This window comes from Ciconia boyciana, chromosome 3 (assembly GCF_034638445.1).
Source record: "Ciconia boyciana chromosome 3, ASM3463844v1, whole genome shotgun sequence".
Classification (NCBI taxonomy): Eukaryota; Metazoa; Chordata; class Aves; order Ciconiiformes; family Ciconiidae; genus Ciconia; species Ciconia boyciana.
In genome coordinates, this window is record NC_132936.1 from 109,027,602 (window position 1) to 109,050,516 (window position 22,915).

General features: G+C 43.7%; 1 protein-coding gene across 1 annotated transcript; it reads right to left on the reverse strand.

Moving 5' to 3' along the window:
* Positions 1-806: 806 nt before the first annotated feature.
* On the reverse strand, positions 807-21,120 carry ACBD3 (acyl-CoA binding domain containing 3). Its single transcript, XM_072857041.1, has 8 exons — positions 20,834-21,120; positions 12,893-13,034; positions 11,676-11,816; positions 10,768-10,926; positions 9,029-9,203; positions 5,122-5,317; positions 3,779-4,063; positions 807-2,876 (listed from the first exon to the last, which is right to left on the reverse strand). Exons 1-8 carry the CDS (start codon positions 21,090-21,092, stop codon positions 2,665-2,667), a joined length of 1,569 nt encoding a protein of 522 aa, XP_072713142.1. The 5' UTR covers positions 21,093-21,120; the 3' UTR covers positions 807-2,664.
* Positions 21,121-22,915: the final 1,795 nt, after the last annotated feature.

A 22,915-nucleotide genomic window follows, 5' to 3' on the forward strand; every position in this document is an offset into this window, starting at 1 on the left:
CTTGCACATTTCATATAAAACTAGTCTGCAGCATACCTAGACTATATGGTACACTGAACTTCTCAGCATCTTGCTTGTAAGAGCACAGCACTTGTTTTGTTCTCACTGAAGAGACCTGGAAACGCCAGCTTGAGATGCCACTGCCTAAGGGGGCAGATGGGGCCAACGGGACCTGGACCACAGCTCAAACTAGTACAAAACCTGCTTCTGGCCTCAGCCCCAGGATAAGCTACTTACTAGTAGCGGGTAAGCAGCAAAGGGTGATTTTGGCCAAGAGAAACCTTAGCATAACTAGCCTTTTTGCCTCTAGGTTGATGTTTTTCTTCTTGTTCAGTCTAAACTGTGCATAGTCCTGCCTGTCTCTTGCCCTTTGGGCCACGGGCTCTTCAGGACAACGCAGCCAGCCCCTACTGCCCCTCGGGGCTGGGCTCATTAAGCCTCAGGGGCAAAGGCAGGCACCTTTCTCCTAGGCAGAAAAGGACTCTTAACTTTTGGTCGTAAAAACCCTCTCTGCTATGGAAGATCACTTTCGAAAACCAAAGTGACTATTCTGTTCAAGCTGGGCTCTTCTAGTATTGACAGACAGCCTCATCCAGTGAGCTAGTAACACTTCTTGTGCAGAGCCTTTGGCCCAAGTGATTTGGCTGCTAAAACCACAGTGTTAGCACGGTACTGAATTTTTAAAAATGAGAGGGAAGATGACAAGCTTATCTTAGCTGAATAGCCATACACAGCAATGCCAAGGTTTCCAAATTAATAAAAAGCCAACAGCATTACAGATAAATGTATTTTAATTAGGATTAAATACTATCTCAAGGTATCTTGAAATCGCACTTGTACTGTACTAATCAGCCAGAGGCAATAAAAAAAGTCTGAAAACGTAAAAGTTCTAACATCCAACACACAACAGTAAGTGCTGCCAGTTAAAGCGACAAACACCGCTCCCAAGAACAGATATTCTTAGAGGAAAAAGTTGTAACATTTTTGTATGGACAAAAAAATTTAAACTGAAGACCAGAAGAAATATATTAGTGCCTGCCTTTTTAAAAGTTTTTTTTTTTTTACATTAAATACAGTTTTCTTTAAAAGCAAGGTACTTTCTAAATTCATGGTTTATATACTGTATGTACACAAGAGCAGAACATTGTACAGTGTTTTTGGATAAAGCAGCACTAACTAGCTATAAGCTGGTACGGTGTTGCTGAACCAAATGCAAGATGACAAGTTAAGTACTCTAGGAGAAGTATCTCCATGGTTGGTATGAGAAAGTAAAGTATCATGTATGTACAAACTGATTATTCAAACAAATCCTGCAAACTCCACATCATTTGCCATGGAACTGTACATGCTGCAGCTAATCAATGGAAGTCTTACTGCAAGAACTGATCTGAGACCCAAAGTAACCATTTTCTTTCAGTAACAAAGTGCATTACCCATGCAGAGAGCACTTATGCAAGTCATCATTGCAACACATCACCCCCGGGCTGCAGGGCTCCAAGGAGAGCAGATTCTTACTGCAGCCTCAAGTCAAGTAGCCATCTGCATTTTTCCGCTATACAAAATATGAAATGCCCCAACCAAACCATAGGAAATTGAGATTAAAGCTACATTATTAAGTATCTGTATGTGCACTCTGCCTTTCTGCAGACAGTTACAGATTAAAGCAGAAAGTTTGCACCCACGTATCACCAGTTCAGACTAAAATGGACTGGCAGTGATTTCCATAATTAGTGCAACATTAACTCCTATACTTTATCAAAGTGACTTACTGTTCTTCGGATGTACAACATGCTTATTCAGGTTTTACAAAAATGGACAAACCAGAATATTGTGCAGAAAACTGGTTTCAGGTTTGTAGAGATATATATATATTTTTTAAAGTCTACCCCATTAAAAACCCACCAAACTTAGAAATAGTCTGTGCCCTGTTCAAAGTCAATTGCCTCAAAAAATGACTTTTTTTTATTCTAGGGTTAGCAGCGGGGCAGAGAGATTAAGGTTCTTCTTGTTACATGTATTTTTAATTGTCATTCAGTTAACCTCTTCTGAAGAGGTTATTTGCTGTACTTTCAGGATACTGTTCATCCTTGTCTTAGCCACTACACTGGCTTAAGGAACTGAATGTTTCTTCTTCGATGAGGACAGAAGCGAGACAACTTGTTTCTAAACTGCATCAACTTAAAGTTTCAAGTTTTAATGGTGTAAAAATCTGACATTCAATTACAGTTAAGAGAAACTTGCTACACAGCAAACTGCATCCAAATCTACCAGTTATTGGTGGGACCTTTAAATTAACCGTTAACAAGTTATTCAAAGCATCCAGACCTGGAAACATCAGATCACCCAGCCAGTGAGCCAGCAACTCCCTCCCCCTTTTTCATGAGGCTTTAACAAATGCAACTGATGTGACCTTAGCACTGGAGCCAATGACTCCCATTAGTTAACTCCAATATCCAAAAGGGCTAGGGAGATCCTGTGTTAAGCCCAATGCAATATGCATTAGTGTCATGGAGCAGGAAGATCCCAGTGTCTACTTGTTAAAGTTCACACAAACCATACAGATACAGGATAAAACACAGACTCAAAAGGATCCATTATGCTTGAAAAAAATTCCAAATAAAATGACATCTTCTGCACAGCCCAGCCTCAGACACAGCCACACCTTTATCTAGTATAATAAACTCTGTAGTAAACTGTTTTTGACCTCCATAGAGAGTAGGAGTTGTCAAATTTAAGGAGATAAACTCCTCTCCCTGGGTACTGGTGGCTGCCAGCATACACTTCTTCGTGACAGTCTCGTCTGTACACAGGCACTATTTCATCTAGCTGAGGCTTGTTGGCATTCTTTTTGGCTTTTTCTTCACTGCTAGTATTTTCTGCAAGGGAAAAAAAAAGGTGTCAGTTAACATGGGTGAACGCTTTACAAGAGAAAGTTAGACTGATCTGTTGTGGACAAGGCACTCTTTGTTAGTTTAAAAATCAGATGGGTCAAAGCACTTCATACCAAGGCTATGGCTAAAGCATTCAAAAGCAGGAGGAACAGTAAGCATGCTCACTGTATTGTGAATTTTACAGTCCTATATTATAATCCACCACACCCATCTCCCCAGCACAGCTGGGTTAGTTTGTAGAGATGCTAAGCTCTAGTTTTCATTAAGACATTACCCCACATTGACTGCTACTGATCTCACATACTTACTACTACCAATTACTTAGTAGTAATATCCAGAAGGCCACTGCTTCCTGTGTCAGAGCAGTTCTTTCTAAGCAAATCACACGTTCATTTCAAAACCTTTTTTTCTGATGGTATGCTAAACTCCCCTGTAGGTAAAGGCTGTGATCTGTGTCCTGGGCACTATCAGGAATTGCTCTTAAGCTGTTTTGTTGAAGCCTCGAGGAAAATTCCTCCCTAGAAAAAGTTCATGAACAGCAGGGCAGGATTTTTCTTAAGGTTTTCAGTGTGCAGATCCACTATGCTCTACTATGGCACAGGTTTCAATCTAGCTTACTGAATAGCTGAATTGGACAAGAGGGCACATTAAGGAGCACGTAAAACTTAGGAAAAGGATTTCCCCACCCTCAACTGCTTTAACCTATCTGTGACCAAATGAGGTGACTGAAGTTACTTTCAGAATTGCACTTCCTATTTAAAATTTAAGACAAGATTCCAGCTAGATGGAAGCTGGGGGAACTAGGAGATTACACAAGACAATCAGTTGAGTTTTCCCCCATGGCAAGCTCTGTAGGACTGGTAGTTTATATAAACAAGCATGCTTACCTTCTTCTTCATCCTCATCATCACTGGATTCGCTGACATGCACACTGACTGCAGTATTAGGGGAGTCTGTCCATTCAAAATACACCCCAAAACCAATGTCATAATTGTCTGTAGCAAACTCCCAAAAGAGGTAAGACCCCTCTTCATGAGTTGGTACTCTAACTGTAACCACTTCTCCTCGGCCCACTGTGATCACAGAGTCTGCATCCTGCCGGATTTTTTCCTTGAAGTCTTTTATCTGGGGTCGTGTCCACATCGATGGGGCAGCTATCACTGGAACAGAATCTGGAGAGAAGGGGGAAAATATCCCAGTTAAGCTTTTGTTTCGGTTATTTATGTTGCATGCTTAAGTGTGCTTTAGGGGCACTTGAGGACCACAAGCAGAGCTGCTTCTAAGTAATTTACTTTTTTTTTTTACTGAAGAAACATCTTTTCACAGATTAAAAGTTGCATGAAATGCAGTGCAAGTTTAGATATAACCATGCACACAAATTCTACCAGTATACCTATCTGCCACATTTAGACTGACAGTGCTTATGCAGAAAAGACTCAGAAGACAGACGTACTGCTACAGGTGATGGGGTTACATTGCACAGAACCCTTCACTGAAAGGATCTTTAATGTGATGTAACCAGAGGCTGTGATTTGTCTAGAAATTGTCAAATATTGATTAAAATTACTGAACACCTCACTATGCAGACAGGGACCATGTTAGTGTTGGTTCCATACTGGGATCCAAGCAAGTCTTTTGAGGACTACTGATTGTGGATGAAAGTAGAGAGGTAACACCCAGAAATACCAGTGATGAGACCCCTGCTGGGACGCCACTTTTCCTGCTCCACTTCCACAGCTTCCTAAAAGCTGTCTGAAGAAGGTGAGAAGTGTGACGGGACAGCAGTCTGGACTGCACATAGGACAGGGCTAAGCCACAGCATTCAGAGAGAGTAAGAAGGATTTGGCTTTATTTTAATCTGCAAGGCTAAATCAAGACTCAGTTTTGACCTGAGTTCAAGTAAGTTTGAACGTATTTCTGCACAGAACAGCTTTCTGCTAGAACTTTTATGCTCCTTTCCTTCAAGTCAAGAGTGAAAGGGGAGGTTCTGGATCCCATCCACTTTGCTTGAAATGCTTTTGCTGCTTCCTCTTTCCCACCGCCCCAAAGCTGAGTGTTGCCTGTGCCATATTGTTCTCCCTTGAGATAAACTGGACCCAGGAATCAAACCTAGCTCTTGCATAGCCCAGCGAAGCCAAACAAAGAGCCACAGTAACCGTACTTAAGATATCTGAATCCTAAGAAAGGCTTTTGCTATTTATTTTTAATTAAGGAATCTAGCTAGTCCTACCTTTTGGTCCATTCTCCAGTGCTTCTTCCAAAGCCTCTGGATCCAGCTCTTTTTCAGGGCTGTCTGCATGTGCACTGGCCTGCCCATTAACAGACGGGGTGTCCCCTGGGGCAGGTGCATTCACCTTCGATGCAGTAGTCAGAGGTGTCCCTGTTGCTGCCACAACTGCCACCTCCTGCTGTTTTTGTAAGGCTGCCTAAAATGACAGAAATTAAGTCAAGTAAAACCAAAACCTTCCAAGATGTCTCCCTCTTCCAGCAGAAGGTATAAAGACACTTTCAAGAAAAAAAAATCTCCCCCTGCACCCCCACGAGGAGGCTTGACACAAAAGACCAGAAGCAGCACACATTAACCAGTGAGAGTTATGTGTACTTAGTATCAGGGGAAGTGAAGTCACTTTGTTCTAGGCTGGTGGATATAACCTGAAGAAAAAGATTCAACTTTCTAATTAATTAGGGCATGCACAATAAACTCTTGCACTTAACTATGGAAGTTGTGCATTTCAGTAACTCCTATAACACTTCTTTCAAAATTGAAAGTGACAACTTGTTTGCTGGTTTTTACCAGTGAGGTGAAAGGGTTCTGGCCTGAGCTCATCCAGGTCTACAAAGAACTGGAAGTATTTAAGGTCTATTAAGTACTCTGCCAATTTGTGAGTTAACTTGCTCAACAGGGTTCTCTATCAAATCCACGACACCGGACAAAGGCAGTTATTTAATATGAAAGCAGGAAGCCTAAGAGCCACAAGGACTGTGAGTGGTCTGGGAGAAGAGTTATTAAAGCTCAGAGGTGCTGCTTTTAGAACATGACTTATGTACATAGAAACTCTTTAGATAGAATTTATCACGCTGTCCCTGTGCAAAGGATTAAATACACTTAAAAGGAGATTATACACGGTAACAACCAACCTTTTGGATTTAAGCAGGATACATTATCCCTTTAGCTTCAAGGCTTATTCCCCCACCCCTAGTTATCAATACAGAGCAATTACACACACTTTTTTGTTGGGGCAGGGAAAAGGTATAATTGACAGTATCATTCTTTGAAGAATAACCTAATAAGCACATGATTTTGACGAATGAATGGAATATATGCATGAAGGACCATGAAGACAATATAGTAAAATCTTAGTCAGACTTCAAATTTGAGCAATTGTACAGATGCTGTCCAGATCTACCTTCTACTAAAGAAGTTCTACACAGTGATTCAATGTAGAGTGGTGAGAACTTTTCTAGAAAAGTATTGCATATAGCCTTTCCAAAATTAATCATAACAGAAGCTTATAAACATGGTTACTTATAAGCAACCATGACAGATCAGCACTTTTTAACTGTACTAACAGATCCCAAGGCAGCTGAGTTACAGGCATCCAAAAGGAAAGTATTCCTCAGAAGTGTTACAGAGGCTATGCGAGTCTTCAGGAAAGTCCAAAGTAGAATTAGATAATTTTAGCTCTGTTATACACTTCCTTTCTACAAGAGTTGTCCAAGCAGAGATTTGAAAGATAAGCTTCATTGCCTGGCAGGCTTAGTATTTTGTAAGCCACTACAAAGGAAAGGCTGTTTTGCCCTGGGTTTCGGAGGGCATTAGTATTCTGTACATCAAAAGCAGACAGCCATGATTGAAAGGAGCAGTGCTGATAGCATTGAAGAAAATTGGCAGCAGCATCTCTGACACCTCAGTCTCGAGGGAGTAGTATCAATTACAGAATGCATCAAGGACAAGAGGAAACAGCCTCAAGTTGTGCCAGGGGAGGTTTAGATCGGATACTAGGAAAAGTTTCTTCACTGAAAGGGTTATCAAGCATTGGAACAGGCTGCCCAGGGAAGTGGTGGAGTCACCATCCCTGGAGGTATTTAAAAGACGTGTAGATGTGGTTCTTAGGGACATGGTTTAGTGGTGGACTTGGCATTGCTAGGTTTACAGTTGGACCTGATGATCTTATAGGTCTTTTCCAACCTAAAATGATTGTATGATTCTATGACAAGACTGATGAGGCTATAGCTTTTGCTTACCACTATGACACCAAAGCATTGGTACCAAGACAGCATTAAGCTTCAAGAGTAACTATGACAGGGCAGGAAGCCTCTGACTTTCCTTTACCACTTTAACTCCATCAAATCACAGTTTGGGTTGGAAGGGACCTTTAAAGATCATCTAGTCCAATGCCCCTGCCATGGGCAGAGACACCTTTCACGAGGTCAAGGTTGCTCAAAGCTCTGTCCAACCTGACCTTGAACACTCCCAATGATGGGGCATCCACAACTTCTCTGGGCAACCGGGTCTAGCATCTCACCACCCTCACTGTAAAAAATTTGTTCCTTATGTCAAGTCTAAACCTAGCCTCTTTCAGTTTAAAACCATTGCCCGTTGTCCTGTCACTACAAGCCCTGGTAAAAAGTCTTTCTCTGTCTTTCTTATAAGCACCTTTTAAGTATTGAAAGGCCGCAACAAGGTCTCCCTGGAGCCTTCTCTTCTCCAGGCTAAACCACCCCAGCTCTCTCAGCCTTTCCTCATAGGAGAGGGGTTCCATCCCTCTGATCATTTTTGTGGCCCTCCTCTGGACCGCTCTAACAGGTCCATGTCTGTCTTGTACTGGGGGCCCCAGAGCTGGATACAGGACTCCAGGTGGGGTCTCATGAGAGGCGAGTAGAAGGGGACGATTACCTCCCTCAGCCTTCTGGCCACACTTCTTTTTATGCAGCCCAGGATATGATTGGCTTTCTGGGCTGCAAGCACACATTGCCAGCTCATATCCAGTTTTTCATCCACCAGTATCCCCAAGTCCATCTCTGTAGGGCTGCTCTCAATCCATTCATCCCACAGTCTATATTGATACTGGAGGGCTGTCCCTACCCAGGTGTAGGACCTTGCACTTGGCCTTGTGGAACTTTATGAGGTTCACATGGGCCTTATGGGGTTCACAGGGGTTCCTTCCTTGGACAGTTCTTTGTATTTTGACAAGACTGATGCCCTTGGCAGATGACTTCACAGGAAATTAGTTACTGAATTTTAGGTCTTGAGCTCAAGAACAATAGACCTCAGACTGGCAGTTATAGGCCATTTAAGATTCAGGTCTTACCAGGTCTGACCAGAGAGGTCAGACATACTAGAGTCTGAAGTCTGGCTTACATCTGCTTAAGACACTTACAGATGGACATGCTTGAACTTTAGAATAGCTTGAGATGTGAATACAGTACATCTGCCAGAGATGCAAGATTCCCCTAAACAGAGAAGTAGCCTTTCAAGCCCAGGCACAAAACTCTTGCAAAGAAGTAAGGTACTAAAGCCACCCATTGCTACCAGAAATATGAAAGTCTGTCCTCCCACCCGAACCACGAGCAGTCTATTACAGGCAAGCAAATTAATGAGACACTGATGTCAGACAATAGATGCAAAAGGAGAGGGAAGTCAGTAGTGCTCAAGTTGACAGGGAGGAGTAATCTCAAACCCAGTAGTGATGTGACAGTGCTGCATGCATGTTCAGCTGGAAACACATGGCTGACCAAGGCCTGCTGCTCTGCACAGATCTTCAGGTGCAATACCTACATGGAGAATCACTTGAATAGGTTTGTTCGTGCTCAGATGCACTGGTACGTACCCCCATTAAATTACACACACAATAGATGCTGCAAGCAGAGCGCTTCACATTTGGTCTCCAAGAATTGTATTAAACAAAGTAATTAAAGGCTGCTTAGAATTTTCTTAACTAATAGCTGCTTCAGAAAACTACTCAAAAAGATTAAGTAAAGGGGCTTTGGTGTTTGAATCTGAAGCAGCGTTAGTCACTAAACACTATCCCTCCTTGTAGCAATTAGCTTTTCAAGGGGATAAGGGTAGACAAGTTAACATCTCCCAAAGACAACCTGGGACACAAAATCGAAGTTTCTCAGCTGGTCAGCCATACCTGTTGCTGTGCAAGCTGGACTTGATACAACTGCTGCATGTATTGTTGATAATGCTGTTCCTGGAGTTGCCGAATTAGGATCTGCTGCTGTTCGTAGTTGCCCGGATACTGCTGGGCTGCATACTGCTGGAACTGAATGGCAGTCTGGGAGTTCAGTGCTGCCATTATCTGTTGCCTAGATTGGTGGGAGGAGAGTAGGAAGATTACAAGCAGCTGAGGGTATTGGGGAAATCCCTGTACTTAAGTGATTTAAGTGGCCTCAAAGACATTTAATTCAATTCCTGCAAAAACCAATTAAAACAAATCTACATAATAGAGCAGAGCACAGTGGTAATGCAAATGTAAATTTTGCCTAAAAATATGCTCAGAATATAAAGAAGGGAGCAACAATTTCTACTTAATGTTTTAAAACATGAAATGTTAGCAGAACAAGAGTTCTTACATAATTCTCAATCTGCAGTCTGATAAAGAGGTAGTGCTAGAAAAAACGCATGACAATTTCTCAAACAAGCAAGGGAAAAACCCCACATTTGGTTCCTCCAGAAAACATGCAGAAACCATCCTTCTAGCAGCCCTTCTACAAATATTGTTAAGAACAGACCTGCTGTGGTACAGCACACCACTGCTTTTTGGGTTTTAGAAATTTAAAAAAATTTAAAGAAAAACACACCACATTTCATATCTGTTTGCATACTGTCCTGGGAAATTAAGATAGTAGAGTATGACTGACTATGACCTAATTCAGGAACAGAAAAAATGCTGCCAAATAGGGCATCTGTGGAGGAACACAGGGGTTATTTATGCACAGAATCAGTTTTACTCCTCTCTCCAGAGGGCTAACAGAAGCTATATAATAAAAAACTAACTAGATCCAGAGTTCATTTTGTCTCACATTATGTCCATCAGTGACCAGCTATCAATGCTTCAGAGGAAGAAAGAATTATCACACAAATGCAGGAGTAATTCTTTGCTTCCTGCCCTTCCTCCTTCCCCCAAAATCATCCTCTAAAAGCTCCGGTATTAGACTGGTTTGTATCCTAAGAGACAAGATTTACTATTTCAGCAAAACTGTGACCACTTTAGATACACTCGGCCTGTATATATGTATCCATATTCCTTTTCTGTCTAAATTCTTTAGCTCTGTAACCTGTTACAACCACTTAATACACAATTGCTATTCATGTAAAAAAGTAATCTCTTAACTTCAAGGCATACCACACTTCTTGTTACTTAGCACTGTGCAACATTTTTCTATTGTATTCTCTGTTCATTTATGTCTGTATTTTACTCTCCTCTGGCTCTCTCAGTGATAAACAAACAGTAAAACTTGTGGATTAATTATTTGCTCCCTTCTCAAAACTACTACATAGCAAGTACAGGATCTACTTCAGAGACACCCTCTGCAAAGACATTTTTACTCCGCTCAGTTAAGTGCAGCGTTAATCATTTAAGAAGCAGAGCCACAAGTTTTCATGAGGTGCAGCCCTTGAACCCAAAAACCGCCAGAGCTTCTCTTTAAACAAAGCTTCTCTGGCACTTTCAACACAATAACATGTTAGGATAATTATTCTCTGCAAATTGTGTCCCTCTTAACTAAGGATGCAAGCATCACTGCCAGACATGAGTACTCTGAACTTCAGGTATTCAATTCTAGCAAAACTATTTAAACAGATAGATACAACTGTCTCAAGTGCAAAGCAGTTATTCTCTTTGAAGTGGTGTTTGTTTCAGCTACTCACTTTTGTTGTTCCATCCGAAGTCGTTCCTCCTCTATTCTCCTCCTCTCTTCTTCTTCTCTTCTCAGTCTTTCCTCTTCTTCTCGCCTACGTTTTTCTTCTTCTTTTTGTAAACGCTCACGCTCCTCCTCTTCACGCCGCCTTCGCTCTTCCTCTTCCCTTCTGCAACATCCACTCAATAAGCTATTTCAGCATTCCTATAATCCTAGGATGAGTTATTTTCAACATGCTGTAACCTGCCTTTTGCCTGCCCAATAAGGCTTTTTGTTTGGTATCATCTCCTCTCACTTCAATTTGACTGGAGAAGTGTCTTACTGAACCCAAGAAGAAAACATATTAACGTTTAGTTTTACTGCACTGTGCAGTATGACAAGTGTAAATTCTGTATTATAATTTGATATTCATTCTAACCTGTTACTATACTATCCTTAGCAGAGAGCAGTAGAAAAAATTGTCTGGAAACCTTAAACACATCTTCCAAGCTTTAACATATGTTCAATAATTACATGGATTCTATAGTTTAATGACCACATGATATGTAAACGATAGCAGGAGAAAGCCTTTGTCAAGTTGCTAGCCCATATCAGAAGAGTTTAAAGCACCTGAAAATTGCATGTTCTGTATACATTTGGTCCACAGACACAGCAGGGCAGACATCTTGTGAAGTGTGTATTTCTTAAACAGATGACAGTATCAGCAAAATCTTAAAAAGTCCTTATATTCTAGGTGTCCTTACCTCAGAAACAATCATTCATTACTGGCAAAGTAAAAAGGCTTAAAGATATCAAATGGTACCTCAACCACCTTCAAGTATTTCTCTTGCCAAGACAACTTCAACCTAAGCTAGCTGTGACACTGTCCATAGGTCAAGAGTTACACACTCAATATACTCCAAAGGACTCAAACATTACCTTTTCTTTTCTTGTTCTTCTTTCTCTATCTTGTGAGAAGTGACATATGTTGAAAACAAGTGGCAGCACCTATTCAGGAGCTTAACAAATTCTGTCATAGCTTTTTGCTTTGACATGTTTCCAAGGGCAGCCCATTCCTTCCTGAGAGAGAGAAATCAGCTGAAATAACAGAAGACTCAACTCTTTCCAAGTCAGTAGTGAACTCTGAGAATCCAGCAAAGAAAAAAAAGTTGGGAGACCAGGGACCAAACTTTATCATATGCAGTTTCAGAGAACCAACAACTTTCTCCCAAAGACAGACCTTAAACCTGTAGGTTTCAGTGCTCTCTTCTGCCTGCACCAGAACAACCCTTTCAAACAGCCATAACTGAGTGCTTCTATGAAATCTCATACATACCATCGACCCTACTTCGAATTCTGAACTACGTCCAAAAAATTCCCAGATACAAATGAACTTTAAATATTTTTTACCCCTCTTCCGCTCTAGTTTGTGGAAAAAAATGCATACGTTTTCCCAGATGAACAAACATAGTAACAACCATCAATTATAGCACTTGAGTTAGTTGAATGCAACAGCCTGGTTCTTCCTAAAGGAAGGCTACATCCATTTGGGCAAAAGCAGTGCACTCGGTCCAGCTCCAAGAAGCCAGTGCTGTGTTGCACGTTGCTTTCATGCTAGAAATAGCAACAATGAACATTTGAAGTGCAGCCTGAACTGCAAGCAATACGAGAGACAGGCCTGAGATTGCCCAGATATCATAAAAATTTACTCAGAGTTTGAATGCATCAGGTATCTGATTTCCGAAGTTAGCTTTGATATTAACAAAAGCTATGGTGAATGCTGCTACCACTGGCAAAAGCCTTGGCCTTTTGTAGCCCTGGTGCCCTGTAGCCCTGGTGTGGAGTTAGGATGAAACATGGGCCTGCACATTAACGCACAGCTAACCAAGTCTTAAACTGCTATGAGAAATTGGACTGCCGGCACAGCAGCTTTTCCTAATGTGGTTGAAAAAAACCAATAATCTTTTGTTAGCTCCTTTACTGAACTGTGACTCAGATTTCCAAGATGTATTTGAAGAGGCCACTCTCACTATCCACTACCATACACACACATTGATGAAACCCACATACTTGTCTTCTTATTGCAGAAATTGGATGATGTTTTCTTCAGACAGGAAAAGCAGAGTTAAGATCAACAAGAGCACCAGCCCTTTTACCTTCTATCATTCCCCAGCACATCAAAGAATCCGACTTCAGGGCAAGTATCAGGGTTGTAAGGTCCCAGCAGAACCTGTTTGTGCAGCGCCACAAGTTTGAGTTTTTCTTCATATGTTGGATGAAAGGCTTTGCCATCTTTTTCTGTAGAAGAAAATAAAATTTCACTGTTGTGATTAACTGATAAAGTACAGGACAGCAAAGAGCATTTTGTATAACCACTATCATGATTTCTCCGTAAAAAAGGAGTAAGAAAGGTAAGTCACAAAAGGTTAGACAAATTAACTCAGTTCTATTCAAGTAAAATATAGATCTGTCCAGAACAAAAACATCTAACTTCAGCTGCTGAAACTTAATTATGAAGTGTTTTTTATCATACCATCTAGAGTGAATCTTAGCTAGTAAGTCATCACATAAATATTTATGTTAATTAGTTGAACATCGTACCATATGGATCTGTATCTCTGAAATATTTAAAAACCTTAACTTGAATTCAAATGCGTCTGCCAAGTCCATTGTAGTGTGGATAGGAAGAAAGATGTGATGTTAACTTTATAGATTGCTCTCCTTTCATGCTCTTCACATCAATGAAGCCAGAACAAGCAAGGTTTAAGACAAGGAAAACTGCAGAGAGGAAAAATTAGAATTAAGGGAAAGTTTTCCTTGAGGCAATTTGATTGCTGCACTTTGCCAAGGCAGCTGGAATAACCCCTTCACAATGAAAAGTCTCAGAGGTGACTCCATCAGCACCAACGTGTACAGAGAACTCTGGCTGTAAGACACAGGCAACATAAACCTGAACATAATCAGAATTCCAACAGCTCCACACCAACACCTTCTGAAGTGGTCCTGGTCAGATCCTGCCACACATTTACTGGTAAGAAGAGACTTGCATTGATTTAAAACGATATATGAATTAGTCAGCTAGGACTTACCTCAGCACATTTAAACTGCCAAAACAAATCAAAGAAACAGGCATCACTATATGTAATTACACTGCTCATTAAGAAAAGACCTTTTTCTTGAACAGGAAAACAAATAAATAAGCATCATCTCCTTTTGGAAAGGCTGAAATGAGGAAGCCATTATCAGATGTAAACAATAGACATTTCACATGACTGCACTAATAGCTGCTCTCCATGTAGTCAGGAACCACAGGCAGAGCTGTCACTAGTTTCCAGCTCTCCTTTTACAGTAAAGGTCACTTCAGAGCAAGTTGTTTATAGCCCCAAACTGAACAGTCCAATTCATACCCAAATTTTGCAATATGTAAATGTCTGCCCTAAAACTGCTTGGCTGATGCTTTTGTAAACAGTTATTAACAGAAAAAGAAGCACATTTCAGAACAAAAGAGGAGGGGAAATACCTCTGCTATGGCTTATTGAGAAACTCGGAGCAAATACTTCTGAAAATTGGAAACCACCCCAGAGGGAAAGTGTTTGCAGGTCACAGCAAAACCTGTATTTTTGATAGAATAAGCTCAGTACGTTACTGGACTTACTCAGTTAAAACATCACAAGGAACCGCTACACACATGCCATTAATTTTGAAGCTAGAAGAACATTTAATCACTTATTATCCATTTCTAGAGGCCCACCGCACCTTCCAGAATCTCAAGTATTCACTCTTCTCCCAGCGTCACACAACCTTACAGCAAATATCTCTTCCAGCTTCAAAAACCAGAAGCTTTTGTCCACAAAAATATCTATTTCCAAAAATACCTGATGGGGTAGAAAAGGAGGGGAAGGTGGTGGTGTATAAAGACTGAACCAGAGTCTACCCAGAGGTATCCAGTGAAAGGACAAGAGGCAACAGACGTAAACTGGAATATAGGAAATTCCACTTAAGCATATGAAGTGGCTTTTTTTACTGTGAGAGTGATCAAGCACTGACACAGGCTGCCCAGAGATGTTTTGAAGACTCCACCCTTGGAGATATTCAAAACCCACATGGACACAGTCCTGAGAAGCCTGCTCTGAACAGTGAGGGCTGAACTTGACCATCCCCAGAGGTCCCTTCCCACCTTAACAAGTCTGTGACCCTTAAGAGATGCAAATCATGGCATCCTGGTAAGCTCTCTCCCCGGGTCTCAGGTCTCCTGCTCTCAGGCCACCCAAAGAGTCCTTTGGCTTTTCCTCAATTCTTCACACTTCTCATTTAACTCAGAATGTGCTTATTAGGTAGCAAGCACTTCTATTAGCCTCAATAAACAGCATGCACTTTGAAATCATACTTAATATCCTGGGGCAGCATACTTAAAAGCAAGTCAATTGATAAAGGTACTACAAAAATTTTGTCAGGATTCTGAGCACAGTACACTTCAAGGGGGTCCCTATAGCATAGTTTACCTTGCACAACCTGTACACCTACAGTTGTCTGCCAAAAGCCACAGCTATTTGCTCTACTAGACTGCTACCTAAGCCAGCTAACATCATCAGTATTTGAACTCATTTCTGAAGAGGGTTAAAGGGAAAAAAACATCTTTTCCCATGCTATACACAGCACGCCTGCATGATCACAGAACAGAGGAGTCAGACCTCAAGCCCTAACTGCCCAAAATCTGCCTTTACGAAGAACAGCGACCCAATGGAAGAAGAACAAAGAAGCTAAATAAGAGAGGAAAACAGACAGATGAGAAAAATATGAGACAGGCATTCAGTGACTTGTAGATAATGCAGATTAGAAGCAAACTCTCAGCAAAGTGTTTGGAGCCAGTCAAAAGAGCAAAGCTGTATACTAGCTATTTTTCAGTTGAATTCTTCAGCATGAGCCACATTGTATAATTATCCCAAAGATTTGGAATTGTTGTCATTAAACTGAAACAGAGGATCTGAAGCCATCTGCAGAGTCAAATATGCCAAAAAAAGAGCATTAGTGAGTCCAGACAAGTAGAAGTGCCAAAGTTATTCAAGCATCTGCAAACATACCATTTAAGTAGGTATTATCCACACACCTAATACAGTTGTCAGGAAGCTGAAGAACATCAAAGAACACATTGAAAAATCCAAAGGATGCGCACAGCAATAGTATAGCAACTATAAAACCCTCCCTATGCCACTGGTATGCCTGACCCAACAGGGCCAGAGAAAGGCTCAGCTTTCTTACAGAAGATTAGGAAGCTTTTTTCCTGGCAATACTTCAAACCATCATTCACCTGAAATGGCAATTTCTCAAGTCAACTAAACTCTACGCTTAAGCAGCAGCCACTAAAGGATCAAACTCAAGTAGTGATTAAGGCAATGGTTACATGAACAAGGCAGGCTATGGAGCTACGATGCTTTAGGCATTCTGCAGTAAGGGCCCATATATATATATATATGTGTGTGTGTGTGTGTGCGCGCGTATATGTACTTCACTGATGACATGAAGTAGTTCACCCAGAACACAGAGAAAGACTAGCTCCCACTTACTGCAAGCTCAGGCCTCACTGATGCATGCCATGAAACCACAACACTGCGTTACTGTGTTGTCACCCGTGGAAGGAAAATCCCTGCACACCTAATATTAGCTATTCAGACTACCGCTCTCCTTGACAGTGGCTACTTTGTTTAGATGCCCACAAAACTGAGATCCACTGAAAGCAACTCAGTTGAATACTTCCAGAAAACCAATACTTAGAACACCAACGACCCTCCTTGCACTACAGGTAATTAACCATATGCTTGAAGACCACCGTTTGTGTCAGCATGCAAACACAACAGAAAGATGAAGCTATAACTAGTGATGAAAAGCAGATAATGGAGACTTATGTCACTACATAGTGCTGTACCACTGACAAGAATTGGTATAAAACCGCAAATTCAGACCTAAAGGGAGTTTAAGAAATATGCTTAAGAAGAGACTGCATCATGCAAGATACCGTTACTCCCAAGTAACTTCAGATTATTTTTTTCCTGTAAGAAATACGGCACAACATGCTGCAGCTTCCACTCCAACTTCACCTACTGCACTCACTCCAAACACCTAATTCCTATAGGATAACATTCAGTCAAGTCATCCAGAAGAAGCTAGAGAACAGTTTGTGAACTGCCATTTTTCACCTCATAGCTTTTAAAGCAGAAGTCACATATGTTAATGCTATTCATTTGCAAAGTTTTAATGAGCAAGACCAAAACTGAGAGGCATGAGAACTGAATTGCTGCCTGCAGATGCCAGTACACACTCTTACACTTGTAATTCTCCTCTCCTGAAGATGTTCTGCATCAACAGAAGAGTTACCAACCAGTCCTTCCAATTAAATGTGATCAAAGCTCAACTTCACATCAAACGTAGATAAGTTACAGGGGTTTTCATAGTCTTGAAAACAAGAGCCTACTTAACTTATGAATTACAATCATGCCATCAAATTAGCCTTCAAAAAAAAAGATTAGGTCAAAGAATTAATTTAGAATGATGTATTGGTGAGGTTGAAAATGCATTCTTGTTAGGATAACAGGAAATAACTTGGAGCAGTCAAACAAAATTAGAGTACTTAACACACCAGGAAAGCCTTTAGGTACCAAAATGATATAGTTTGTATACTGTCTACTCAGATATGCTGCACTGCAAATCAGTTTAGACAGTGCATGAACACTACAGGGACTGTCATATATTGAAGGTTGGGTGCAATGGTATTTCAATGACAGGATATGGAAAACCATAAAGCCAGGCTGATACTGGGAAAGATTTGCTGGCAGAGCTATGCAAGCCACCCCCTCCTACTGCAGGACACAGCTGACACCTTAAACAAGTCGCCTTCGCTGGCATAGCTCATACCAGTTTGCCAAGCAAAATAAGCCATCAGAGACACTTCTACTCTGCCAGCTGCCCCGGGGCACACAATTACAGACAGTCCAAGAGACAAAGAAATGTACCCGTTTCAGTAACATGACTGTGTTCTCCCCCGTACACTGGATCTAGCACAGCGGAGCAGCTTCTTAGGGGCAGCCAAAATGCTGGTTGACCTGAACTAGACTCGACAGAGCAGTAAGGGAAAGAGCGTGTATTGTAAGGAAGGCTCTTGTTTCTCACAGAAAAATGGACTGGAACACTATTAACCATCTATTTTCTATGCCTCTATTACTCCAAAAAGCTTTCTTCAGAAGCCGTTATGGATGCTAAAAAAAGCTAGAGCACATCTCCTGCACAGCCTAAGGCCTGACAGTTGAAGTGACCCAGGGTCAAGCATTTTAGATCTGCTTCTGTCTTTATCAGAGACAGAATAAAGTAGCTTTTGAGTTTAATATCCTAGCCTAGTTTCAGTTGTGTTTTTCACATTGTTTATATGCACTCCCACCCCGTCTTGTCTTCGAGCAATTCTGTTACATGCAATATGCCACCACAGACAAGTGTTGGCAGCCATTGTAATAAGCATATCCAAACTATTTTGATCAGATTCAACTGCTCCAGGAAGAAAGCACATCATGAGTTACAACCAGACAACTCAGTCTGCACACTGAAGCTGAAAGGAAGCTGCTTAACTAGCGATCGCTGCTTACCCTTTGACCTCACCCGGGGACTCCTCTAGCATCCTGACCAGAGCTCCTTCCATCCCAATAACTACAGTTAATCCAGATACCATCGTCCTCCCAAACAAGTGCTGCCCTTGTTGGTTCCATGGTAGCTGTGTGAGTAGGTAGTATCATACATTGAGGCATGGATATCAACTAGCTTTAAAAAAGAAAGTTTTTCAAAGATACCCCCCATCTCCAAATCAGCAGGTTTTAGAGGAATGATCAGAAACAAGACCTTGGCATTGACCTATTAACATGGGTCAACCTTCAGATCCCTCATATGTTGCTTCTTGAAGTAAAATAGGAATCCGTATTTGTTCCTTGGCATCTACAAGGCTGCTAAACAAGCATGCCCACTCCCACAGTTGTTTTGACATTGGATGCATGAAAATCATTTGGAAACGAGACCAATTATTTTCAGAGCCACACAGATATAGAACAAGGAGGCAGAATCAGTAATCCAAGCACTACAAGCTCCTGTAACTCACCATCACATCTATAAATAAAAATCCTCGTGTTATGTCACTTTCAGCAAAAACTACAGATGAAAATATGGCCAATGACTTCATGTGACTTATTCCAGTCATAAGGACAGAGGAATGAGGTCTCCACTTGGAAAGTCTGACAACTCCATACAATGTGGAAAAATGTCCTCTTATGAGCAAAACCATGTGTTACAAGAAATTGCAGAAGGTTAAAAAAAAAGGAGCAGCAGTAAGTTGAAACATGCTGAAATTAAAACTTTTAATAAAAGGAAGGCAACAGCAAATCCACTGTTGAGACAACAGAACACCAGAAACTGGAACCTAGACACAAGTAACACTCCACCGACTTTTCAGCATCCAAGAGGAGATAAATGTAGAGCATAAATTTCATTAAAACATGAGACATAATAGACATAGGTTATCAGCAATGTAGATATACACTATGAAGGAACTTAATTTTTGCACTGTAAATACAGGTTCCAATAGAATATTAAACCCAAGACAAAACGAGACCATGGTGGACAGAAAAAAGAAGTTTGCTACTGCAGAGACATTTCTTTCTGCATCATGTTTTAAGAACAAACACTCATTAAACCAAACTAGAACTCTTTCAAGCAGCTTGTTTTACAGAAAGGAGAAAGAGACAGAAGTTACAATGCTTCCACAACCTGATACCCGGTTGCAGTAGCTTTTGATACAGGGAAAAAAAAAGAAAAAATCAAGACCCTTATGATTCCTTTTTGGTTCTTACAGCTTAAAAAAATAAATCTCTGTATGTTAGCATGCTAACAAAAAAATTGCTTTGTGGAAGGGCATCAGAACAGGGTCAAAGAACCAGGGCTCAAGAAAACTGCTTAGAGCTTTACGTGCTCCTAACAACTATCAGGGTGCAGGTCAGCCAAAGTGAATAAAACAGACAACTTTGTCCTTCTAGCACAGTTTCCACCTGCCAATATGCTTGCTCTCAGAAGAGGCAGCTTTCCTGGGGGTCATCTAACAACTGACCGCCACAAGACTGACCTTTCCAAGTATGAGTTGTATCTTCCCTCGCGCAGGCAGGTTGCTAGAGTCGCTGCTCTGTGCCCCATGTTAAACAACAGCCATCTGAAAGCCAGCAAAGTGACACATCGCTGCGAGATGCCCAAACGCACTGCAGCGCAATATAACGCTACAGCGAATGTGATTCTTCCTCTGAAACCACGCAGTCAATTTCCTTCTCTTGAAGGGAGCAAGTGTGGCAAGGTACCTCCGGCTTCCTGCAGAAGCACACCTGGCTACAGGGGATCCCAAGACAAACGCTCCACGTCTACATCCCGGGTATTGCATGGCTCCCTCGCACAGCTGCCAGCTGGAGTCATGACGGCACATGAAGCGGCAAAACCAGACTTGAAGTTAGCATCCTGTGGAGACGGCACGACATCTCACGCCACTACCCGGGCTGTCAGCAGACTCGACAACACTCAAAGAGAGCACTCTTCGCCTACGTTTACAAGGTTTTTCTTCGCATCCCACAGGCAAGGATTTTTTTTGCTCCATTTTTAGCTCAGATGGTGCAAACCCTCGGAAATGCCTTCCCGGCCCCGCGGAGCAGGCACACCGCAGCCCGGGGCAGCCTGCCGGCTCTTCTCCCGGTTCCCCGCCCCGCCTCACCTCTCGTACCAGGAAAACCGCATCCCCACAAGCCGCCACCGACCGCCGTGACACGATGCTCGCCCCGGCTCGCCGCCGCGCCCGGCACACCGACCCCCGGGGGCCGCGGGCGGTGCCGGCGCTGCCGCCTGCCCCGCTACAGCGCCGCCCCCCGCCGCTCTCGGGGGAGCCGGGGCTCCGCCTGCGCCCCGGAGCCCGGCCCGGCGGGGAGGCCAGCGATGCCGCCACCTGGGGCTTCCCGGGACGCGGCGGCTCTCGCCTCGCCGCCCCGGTGCCGGCGGGGGGGTGTGCGGGCCACGTCGCCGGGCGGCCTCACCTTTGAAGAAGCGCAGCGCCAGGCCGTACAGCTCCTCCAGCGCGAAGCCCCAGCGCCGCTCCGGGCTCAGCGCCGCCTCCTCCGCCGCCTCGCCGCCGGCCTCCGCCTGGCCCGGGGAGCCGGGGCCCGCTCGGCTCCGCCCCGCCGCGGGCTCCCCCTGCCCCGGCCGCGCTTCGCAGTGCGGCACCTCAGCGTTGGGGCTCAGCGTCAGCCCGTCCACCGAGACCTCGAGCCGGTCCGAGCTCAGCACCGCCGCCATCCTCCTCCCCCACCGCCGCCTCCCGCCCGCCCTCCGCCTCCTGCTCCGCTGCGGCGGCCACGTCTCGACTTCCTGTTCCCTCCGACCCGGAACTTCCGGTCCCGCCCAGTTGCCCCGCGGCCCCGCCCACTCCCCTGGCCAACGGCCGCCCCCGCGGCCCCGCCCCCTCGCCAACGGCCGCCTGCGGCTGTCGGGGGACTCGCGCCCGCCTCAGGTGCCCGGCGGCCCCGGGAGCGGCCCCGTCCCCGGCGGGCAGGAGAATGGGCGCCCTGGCACAGCCGGGCGGCTGGGAGCGGCAGGCTGCGCCGCCGGGGCACGCTCGCCTCACGGCCGTGGCCGCTGGAGCCCGTGAGGTGCCTCGCAACCCTCCCTTCCCCCCTTCCCGCGCTCCCGCGGCCTTGAACTCGGCCCTCGGGGCATGGGTTGCACCCGCCTGCGGCAGCCTGCCCCCGCCCCTCGAGGATGGGGCTCAAAATAAACTCGCCCCCTTCCCCCGGGCGGGAGGTAGGGCAGCCTCGGCCGGGGGGCCGAGGCAGCGCTGGCACGGCCGGGGGAGCTGCCCGGAGGCAGCAGCGCCGCTTCCTGCAGAAGCGCTTGGGCTGCCTGCCCCAGATCGCAGGCCCTCCTCCGCGGCAGCCCTCCGATCCCAGGGCACAGGAGGTGACATTAGTGTTTGGGGGAACAGCCGCCGAATACTCTCTGCGCTTTTTGGTTGCTTTATAGAAGGGAATAATGATTTTTCAACAGCTTTATGTCACAGATTGAAAGCCTTTTGCTTCAGCTGGAAGGTAGCGTGGGGTCTACCACTGACCTCTCTTACTCCTCGCTCAGGAAACATGCTTCAGGCCTCACACAGGAAAGGAAAGAAATGAGCCAGAGAAAGAAAAAAGAGTACAAGGCAATTACTTCTCCAAGAGCCTTATCTGCAGTTAGCTCACTCCCTTGTGACCATGAAACACTGTTCACAATAATACTATTATCATGTGCTCCGCAAGGGGAGAGAGTCTCTCCTGCGCATGGCTAAGGTTTATTCCCAGCGCAAGCGATCCTCCTCACGGGACTTCGGGAAAGACTGCGTTAGCATTGAGTGCTTTTGGTTACCTTTCTCACCCAAACCGAGATGCAGACTGCACGCCCAGGAAGTGGGGTGTCTGTGTCTGATGGTTCATGAAACACCGATGCAAAGGAAGAGAACCACACAGCTCTGCAACCTCCTGAAACTCAGGGGGGTGCGTGGGAGTCCCCCCTTGTCCCCAGTACTTAGCTCAAGCCTGCCGCCCGTTTCTGGGGTCATCCTCTGAAGTTGGTCACACTGCCTTGGAATTTATCTACCGTTTGAGGTCAGTTTAGATCCATCTGCTGATCTCTCGGGAATGCTGAAGAGATTTTATTAAGTCACACTTATAAAGTGCTTTGAAGCCTTTGGGTGAAAGGGAGAAGAAATGTAAAGCTTTAAATTGAAGTATTGCATTTCCAGTTAGTATTTCTTGAAAGAGTGAATGCCACACAGGGCACTGTTTACTACAAATGAGGCAGAATTTGATGCAGATGATGATTCATCTAAGCTTCAAAAGAAATTTTACAAGCAATTGGAAATCCTTTGTAGCTTCCTCACTAGCGTTTTGGGTTTTTTTTTTCATTGAGGATCAAACGTAACACTGTATTGTTTGCTTTTTCTTGCCAAAGACTGCAGAACAAGGGTGTACCGTCCTCTTTTGATGGTTGGAGCTCTCCAGGGCACACAGTTCTCTGTACTGACTATTTGGTGCTATCTCATGGACCAGACTATCAGCAGAACAGATGATTTTATCTCCTCATACAAG

Bases quoted from the DNA above. Each gene is read 5' to 3' on its own strand.
- ACBD3 (XM_072857041.1), bottom strand. From the start codon at position 21,092: ATGGCGGCGGTGCTGAGCTCGGACCGGCTCGAGGTCTCGGTGGACGGG. The intron at 9,204-10,767 runs GTGAGTAGCTGA...CCACCAATCTAG, and splicing joins CTTCGGATGGAACAACAAAA to GCAACAGATAATGGCAGCAC. The intron at 4,064-5,121 runs GTAGGACTAGCT...CCTTCTCTCCAG, and splicing joins ACTGGAGAATGGACCAAAAG to ATTCTGTTCCAGTGATAGCT.